Source organism: Colius striatus, chromosome 8 (assembly GCF_028858725.1).
Source record: "Colius striatus isolate bColStr4 chromosome 8, bColStr4.1.hap1, whole genome shotgun sequence".
NCBI lineage: Eukaryota > Metazoa > Chordata > Aves > Coliiformes > Coliidae > Colius > Colius striatus.
Genome location: NC_084766.1, coordinates 21486980 through 21495622, shown reverse-complemented (window position 1 = coordinate 21495622; position 8643 = coordinate 21486980). Strand labels below are relative to the sequence as shown.

Below are 8643 nucleotides of genomic sequence, written 5' to 3'. Positions count from 1 at the left end.
CGTTCTCAATGTAAACAGACGCGAAGTGCTATCCTGCTCCTTAAAAATTTGACCGTGGTCTCCAAACAGAGCAGATGCTTGGACGGCGCCAGATCCTCGTCTCCGATACTTAAGCAAGTACAAACCGAAGACTGGAAAAGGGCTCTTCCCAGGGAGATGCTGCGGGGAAACCTTTCTTCGTGCAGTTACGAAGGTCGCTTGATCCCGAGGACTTCGCCCGCCATTCCCCGCCCGGCAGCAAGCTCCGTGTGACCGTGGGCTCGCCCCTCCACTCGCCGGGGGCCGCTGTCCGGGGAGCCGCAGCCGCAGCCGCGCGACACACGGAGCCCCGCGGGTGTCCCGGCTCGTCGCTGCTCCGCTCGCACCGCGGCGCGACGGCACGGCACGGCACGGGACGGGCTCCTCCTCGGAAGGAGCGGCGGCGATGAGAGGCGGGTAAGTAGCCGCGCGGCAGCCCGCCCCGCCGCTCGCCGGGGAAACTGAGGCCGGTGGCGGGGGCGGCGGGCGGAGATGCCCCCGCGGTCGGCCGCCCGCCCTCCCTCCCAGTCGCGGACGGCGCCAGTTGCCAGGGCTCCCGCCGGCCCGTCGGCAGGAGCGGCCGGGGTTCCCGGGACGGCCGTTCTTGCCGGGGAGCGGTGGCGGAGGCCGGGGGTTTGACCCCGATGGGGAACGCGGTGTCGGGGGGCAGCCCGCGGGCACTGCGGGCCCTGACCGGGTGCCTGCTGGGTGCCCTGGTGCTGGGCACGCTGGTGGGCAACGCGTTGGTGTGCATGGCCGTCCTGCGCTTCCGCCACCTGCGTGCCAAGGTCACCAACTGGTTCGTGCTGTCCCTGGCCATCTCGGACCTCTGCGTGGCCCTGCTGGTGATGCCCTGGAAGGCAGTCACCGAGGTGGCCGGGGGGTCCTGGCTCTTTGGTAGCCGCTTTTGTGACACCTGGGTGGCTTTCGACATCATGTGCTCCACCGCTTCCATCCTCCACCTCTGCATCATCAGCCTGGACCGGTACTGGGCCATTGCCAGCCCGTTTCGCTATGAGCGCAGGATGACGCAGCGCCTTGCCTGCACCATGATAGCCGTGGCCTGGGCCCTCTCCATCCTCATCTCATTCATCCCAGTGCAGCTACACTGGCATAAAGCCAAGGACGGGAGATACCCAAGCTCCTGGCCGCCTGGGACACCTCGCTGTGATGTCAGCCTGAACCGTGCTTATGCCATCACCTCCTCCCTTATCAGCTTCTACATCCCTGTGGCTATCATGATCATCACATATACCAGGATCTACCGAATTGCCCAGGCCCAGATCCGCCGCATCTCCACCCTCGAGCGAGCAGGAGGGCAGTGGCCAGTTCACAGCAAAGAGCACACCTCCTCTTTGCAGAGTTCCCTACGCAAGGAGACCAAGGTGCTGCAAACCCTCTCTATCATAATGGGAGTCTTTGTTTGCTGCTGGCTGCCTTTCTTCCTGCTAAACTGTCTGCTGCCTTTCTGCCAGCCCAAGCTCGAGGGAGACCATGAAGGACAGTCACCCTGCGTTAGCCAAACAACCTTCAACATCTTTGTGTGGTTTGGCTGGGCCAACTCCTCAGTGAATCCAGTGATCTATGCTTTCAACGCAGACTTCAGGCGGGCTTTCAGCAACCTCCTGGGCTGCCGGTGCTCCTGCTGTGGCGCACCCAGATCTGCTGTAGAGAGGATCAACTTCAGCAATGAGCTGGTTTCCTATCACCATGATACCACCTGCCAGAAGGAAGGAGCTGCTTTATCATCAGTACCACCCCCCACTGTCACTGCCTGGGTGCAGCCCGTACCGCATGCCGTAAGCCTTCAGGGAGAGGACAGCAGTGAGGAGATGTCTATGGAGACTTCTCAGGCACCTACTGCCTCTGGCAGCAGCCCCAAGAGTCATCAGGTGCCAGCTATTTTGCAATTGGATTGTGGGACAGAGCTATCTCTGGAAACTATCACCCCCTGTACAGGCCTTGGTCGATGTGAGGGACCCCATCGTCCTGTTCCAGAGGGATAAGTGATTGTGGCTTTCTCACACACAATACCATCCCACAGGGAGAGCTAACTCTGCCTCCACTTAAGCTACACTTGTCCCACAGCAAAGTCTCATCCCAGAGGGACAGGAACCTGCTGCTCTTACCCCGAGGAGTAACAGGTGGATGAAGTTCATTCCAAAACCTTAACAGCAGCCCTTCACCCCTTACGGTTTCACAGTCCGTAGACATTTCCTATACATTTGTTCACCCCCATTCTTCAATCAAATTTGTGATATTTACTAAGAATAGCAAGATAATTAGATCAAAATAAAACAAATAATATTTTGAGATTCTCTAATATAATCTTATATTTAGCTTTATTGCTAAATCCCATTCCCCCTCCCCCCATGGCTTTACATCACACATACACATTGTTCTGGTCTTAAAGGTTTGTGTTTGGTTTTACATCTGTGTTTATTTCAAAGCTCCACGTCTGGATTTACACCTTTGAATCTGTGTTTAGGCTCTTAAATAAAAAATTCTCTATTAAAACATCACTATCTTATGTTAAATCAAAAGACTGCTCAAAACCCTGGAAAATTAAGTTGCTTTTATGTAGGACCTTAAACACAATTTCAAGTGCCTAACTTTGATATAATGGCTTAATGATATCAAGCTAGGATCTTCCTCATCCTCAAATGTTAGAAGATGAATTATTGTATTTAGGCTGAAGTTACAGCAAAGTGGTGTTTGAGAACTAATGTTACAACTGATTTAAGCTTCAAACAACTGAGGCAGCTGCAATCCTTCCTTTCTCCTACTAGTTCAGGCAGTCAGTCCTTCCAGAAAAGAAGCTGGTGCACAAAATAAAAAGTGACCTGAAGTTGTCTTTCTGAACCCATTTATATGATTCTATGATTTACTTACAAACATGAAGACCAACATAAGGCAGAGAAAAAGGGTGTTGGATGGTTTGCAGTACACATTTCCCTGAATGACATTAATTCTTGTGGGAAATAATTGCTTTTGCTATCCTGGTCTTTTCAGGAATACGTCCTTGATGAGTGGTTGAGTGTGACTGCAATCTATGCTGTCTGAAGAAGACTAGCAAGATGAGGAAATAGGCTTAACTGTAAGAAAGACCAAAGCAAGACTTTGGAAAAACTTCCTAATAACAAGAATAATTAAGTACTGAAGTAGTTGCCTAGGGGGGTTATGACATGTCAGTAAAAGTCTTTATGATGACATTGCTAAACAGTTGTCAGAAATGACATTGTATTGTTAATACTGTCTTGAGACAGAAGCGTAGTGTAATGGCCTCGTGAGATCTTTCATAGTCCTGCTGCACTATGACAACACCACTCCTTCAGCATTGAGATTTAGATGTTTGATTTTCTTCATGCAATGAAATTTAGCTATTTTCTTGAAGGCAAAAAAGCATACAGGTAAGAACTTTGAGACCCCATTGGTATATTTCCCTTCTCTCTCTTAGTGATTACTCATTTTTCTTAGCATGCAACAACTATCATTCAGCATGCCTAGTCCTTAGGTTGCTCTGGAGAGCAACCATGAAATAAACCTAGTATTTTCTTAAAAGAGATACAAGATCTCTGTTTTTTGTTTTGATTCCTTTGGTTATTTTCTAGGTGATCATTACATTTCTTCCTCTCAGACAAACTAGAAACACATATCATAAATGTTAACATTTTTTATCTTCTCCAAAAACTGAATCACAGAATGACAGCTGTCAGAAGGGACCTCTAGAGATCATCCTGTCCAATCCCCTGCTAAAGTAGGTCCACCTAGATCAGGTTGCACAAAAACATGTCCAGGTGAGTCTTGAAAACCTCCAGAGAAGGAGACTCCACAGCTGCCCTAGGCAGCCTGTGCCAACGCTCCTCACCCTCATAGGAAAGAAGTTTCTCCTCACATTCAAGGGGAACTTCCTCTGTTCCAATTTGTGCCCGTTATGCCTTGTCCTGTCACTAGATGCTACCAAAAAAAGACTGGTCCCATCCTCTCAACAACCACCCTTTCCTTGTCAGAGAGATGTTCCAGTCACCTGATCATCTTTGTAGCCCTATGCTGGACTATCTCCAGTAGTTCCCTGAGTAGTTCCCTGTCTTATGAACTAGCAAGTCCAGAACTGGACATAGGACTCCAGATGAGGCCTCACCAGGGCTGAGTAGAGGGGGAGCAGAACCTCCCTTGACATGCTGGACACACTCTTCTTCTTAATGCACCCCCGGATGCCATTGGCCTTGTTGGCCAATGTGAAGTCATATTGCTGGCTCATGTTTAATTTGCTGCCCCCTAGAACTCCCAGGTCTCTCTCCTCAGAGAGTGCTTGCCAACAGGTCGACCCCTAGTCTGTCTTGGTGCGTGGGGTTGTTCCTCCCCAGATGCAGGACTCTGCACTTGTCCTTGTGGAACCTCCTGAGGTTCCTCTCTGCCCATCTCTCAAGTCAGTTGAGATCCTGCTGAATGGCAGCACAGCCTTCTGGGGAATCAGACAGTCCTCCCAGTTTGGTGTCATCAGTGAACTTGCTGAGGGTACACTCTGTCCCCTCATCCAGGTCGTTGATGAAGATGTTGAACAAGACTGGCCCCAGAACCGATCCCTGTGAAATCCCACTGGCCACAGGCCTCCAACTCAAATCTGTGCCGTTGATCACCACCCTCTGGGCTCTGTCAGTCAGTTCTCAATCCACCTTGCCATCCATTCATCCAACCCATACTGCCTGAACTTCCCTATGAGGATTTTAAGCAAGACAATGTAAAAGACCTTGCTGAGGCCAAGGTAGATAACATCCACTGCTCTCTCCTCACCTACTCAGCCAGTTATACCATGATTGAAGGCTATCAGGTTGGTAAACCATGATTTTCCCTTGACGGATCCATGTTAAATCCTCCTGATAACCAGCTTTTTCTTCATGTGCTTAGAGATGACATCCAGGATGAGCTATTCCATCACGTTTCCAGGTATGGACGTGAGGCTGACTGGCCTGTAGTTTCCCGGCTCCTCCTTCTTTCCCTTTTTGAAGACTGGAGTGTCATTGTGCTATTGACCTTCCTCCAGTCCTCAGGCACCCAAAATTATATTTTAGAGCTGTATGAGACTTCTACGTAATCCCTCCACACTAAAACCATCCTGGGGATATACTGACACACCTGATAAGACACTATCATTAAGTGTGACACCCTTGCTGCCTACTACACTGTGGTGTCTGTTGCAAGAGCTTCATCCCTCCATCCCTCAGAGTTAACTCTCCCTGCCCACATACATCTTCTGGCAATCAAGGCCACACATTAAATTATTATGCACTGGAGATTTTTTGTGTGTGCCTGTGTGTGTGTGTGTGCAGAGTGTCATTATTAGTGATAAAAGCTGTCAATTCATGGAAGAGAAAGATTTACCTTCTCATAAGGTTTGCCCTGCCTAAGAGAGCTGTCTTGCCCAGGAAGTAAACTGGACTTACTACAGATAGTGATGAAAATTTAGCATATGAGGGAGTGGGTGGCAGAAATTAAGGAATTAATATATTTCAATAATGTTTTCTGTTCTTAAGTATAATCAGAAATGCACAGTAGATTTATGAATTTATATTTGTGTTAAGAATGGAAAAAGCTATTTGTATGAGTGCTTGTGGCTATAGTTTAAATAGAGTTCATTAATAGGTTAGATTGTACCCAAAAATAAATGGATATTTGCCTGGAAAAAAAAAAGATCTTTACTGAAGCTTTTTAAAGGGATAATTTAAAATTACTCTTTGTAAGCAATGCTGGAAATAATTGTTTGTACCTAACTGATAATTGTCGTTAGTGACATACAGATGATGTGTTACAACAGTTTACAGCTGTAAGGTCTATTGTAGTAAGTGTAGTGTAACGTTCAAAGCTGTAATAAATTTCAGAAATTGTATTTTATAAACTGTACATACTCATTATAAATGGCATTTGAAGGTACTTCGTATGAAAGCCAAGCCTCATAGCCCTTCAGACTATATCTGCTGTTGCTGATTTAATAACATATAAATATTCATACTGCATATATTTCTGTTTTCCTAGACTGGGGAGGCTCTGAATGCTGAGCATACTACAGAGCACGCAGTTCTGTGAAATGAGCGACACTTATTTTCCTTTTTTTTTTCTAGAGATCAACTGTGATTTCTAATTAACATTTTTTTCTGGACAGGGCAAGCTACTGTGTTCAGTTACACAGGATTCACTTAGCGTTGATAGGTTCCACTCTGATAAGATATATTTGAGTAATTAAAAAAATCAAAGGTTTACTTCAGCAGAAATTAAGAAGCAAAATTATTTTCTATTTACACCATTGCAGCCACTCAAAAGAGCAAAAACTTGGCAGTACTTTGCTGTCCATTTCTAGGTCACAACTTTCTTGACTTGGCAGGACAAAAATGAAACACAAATGGTGAAGGTATTATTTTAGGGACTTCCATGGCTATTGCTCAAACACAGTTGTTATAACTCAGATCATCAAATCTACATACCTCTTTATGGAATCACCACAACATATGTAAGGTATTTCACTGACTAAAAGCAGTTGACTTCTATGCCTAGTAGTTTCACACTTACGATATCATTGATGTCACAATGACCTAAAAAATAGCTTTTGAAATAGCCTTGGTGTCTAAGCAGTCCAACCTCATGGATAATTTATCTAAACACTCTTAGTACCAACATCTAAACATCCAAATCAAAACTTGTTCCAGTTCACGAAAGTACAAATGGTAGGGCTTTACAATGTATACCAAAAGCCTTTGCCAACCAAGTAATTCCCATTCCCTTTCCTTCTGTCAGTCTATGATATTCTTAACCAGCTACAGGTCTTATTTCTTCACTACACAACTGAAATAACTATAGACTTCTTGTGGTCAGTTGAAAGCTTATGTTGCTGAGCTGCCATGGCTGCCCTTCTCACTATTGCATCACACATGAGAAATAGGGATAAATGTCTCTGTAACCTCCTTGAGTGGCTGCAGAGATGCTAATCTAGCTGGGAGCTTATCTGTTTGCCTGTTATTGATATAGGACTCGATTTTGCATTACACACAAACCCCTAGAGAAACTGGCTGCCCATGGCTTGGATGAACCTACTCTAAGATGAGTGGAAAACTGACTGGATGGCTGGGCATAGACAGTCGTAGTGAATGGAGTTAAATCCAGTTGGCAGTCAGCTCCCAGTGGTGTTCCCCAGGGCTTGATGCTGGGGCCTGTTCTGTTTAACGTCCTTCTCAGTGATCTGGATGAGGGGATCAAGTGTACCCTCACTAAATTTACTGATAGCACCAAATTAGGCAGGTGTGTAGATCTGCTTGAGGGCAGGAAGGCTCTTTAGAGGGACCTGGACAGGCTGGAGCAATGGGCCGAGGCCAATTGTATGAGTTTTAACAAGGTCAAGTGCTGGGTCCTGCACTTGGGCCACAACAACCCCAGGCAATGCTACAGGCTTGGTGATGTGCAGCTGGAAAACTGTCCATCAGAAAAGGCCCCGATGGTGTTAACTGACAGCGGCTGACCATGAGCCAGCAGTGTGCCCAGGTGGCCCAGCAGCCCAATGGCATCCTGGCCTATATCAGAAGTAGTGTGGCCAGCAGGGCCAAAGAAGTGATTGTCCCTCAGTACTCAGCGCTGGTGAGGCTGCACTTCAAATACTGTGTTCAGTTTTGGGCCTCTCACTACAAGAAGTCATTGAGGTACTGGACCATGTCCAGAGATGGGCAACAGAGTTGGTGAAGGGTCTGGACAACAAGTCTGATGAGGAACAGCTGAGGGAGCTGGGGATGTTTAGCCTAGAGAAAAGGAGGCTGAGAGGAGATACAATCATACCCTACAATTATCAGAAAGAGGGTTGTAAGTGAGGTGGGGGTCAATCTCTTCTCTCCAGTAATCAATTATAGGACATGAGGAAACGAGTTCAAGTTATGCCAGGGGAAGTTTAGATTGGAGATTAGGAAGAACTTTTTACTGAGAAGATGGAGTCCCCAACCCTAGAGATATTCAAAAGACACACAGATGAGGTGCCGAGAGTGATGGTTTAGTTTAGTGATGGGCTTGGCAGTGTGAGGTTAGTGGTTGGACTCTTAAGTCGATGATCTTAAAGGTATATTCCAACTGTAATGATTCTATTCTATTCTAGATACAGTATGACGGCCTCTACATGTATCAGTTCCAGCAACAGGGACTAAAAAAATCATGTATCACTTAGCATGAGAAAACATAAAGCCTTGGGACAATTCTGCAGTTCAAACCATAGCAACAGAAGAATTCATTGTCAGACTCCCCATTAACAAAATCCTAATTAGCAAAGCCTAAAAAGACTAGATTTCTTCCCAGTATTCTCATGTTGGAAGTCTACCCATGTGTCCAACATGCAGGGAAAATCTTCTACCTTCCCCATCTTCTTTCACTTTCACAAATGCAGAGACATGCGGATATTGAAGAGGGATATTAACTCTTATATATTGCAAATTGTATTTCCAAGGCAGCAGAGGAAATAATCTTCCAAAATTAAGTCTTCCCTACTCTTCCCTTTATTTCTTGCTAAATTGTTGTCATCTGTTTTGCTGAGTTGAAGACAGATTAAATAACACTGTATCCTTAGAAACGCCATCCAAATCTATGTACAAATAGAAA

The 8643-nt window shown here is 46.3% G+C and overlaps 1 protein-coding gene across 1 annotated transcript; it reads left to right on the top strand.

Annotated features, from left to right (window-relative positions):
• Window positions 1–662: 662 nt before the first annotated feature.
• Window positions 663–2024, top strand: LOC104558531 (D(1)-like dopamine receptor). Its single transcript, XM_010203164.2, has one exon. The coding sequence runs from the start codon at window positions 663–665 to the stop codon at window positions 2022–2024; it is 1362 nt and encodes a 453-aa protein (XP_010201466.2).
• Window positions 2025–8643: the final 6619 nt, after the last annotated feature.

Coding starts and splice junctions, on each gene's coding strand:
- LOC104558531 (XM_010203164.2), top strand. CDS start 663: ATGGGGAACGCGGTGTCGGGGGGCAGCCCGCGGGCACTGCGGGCCCTG.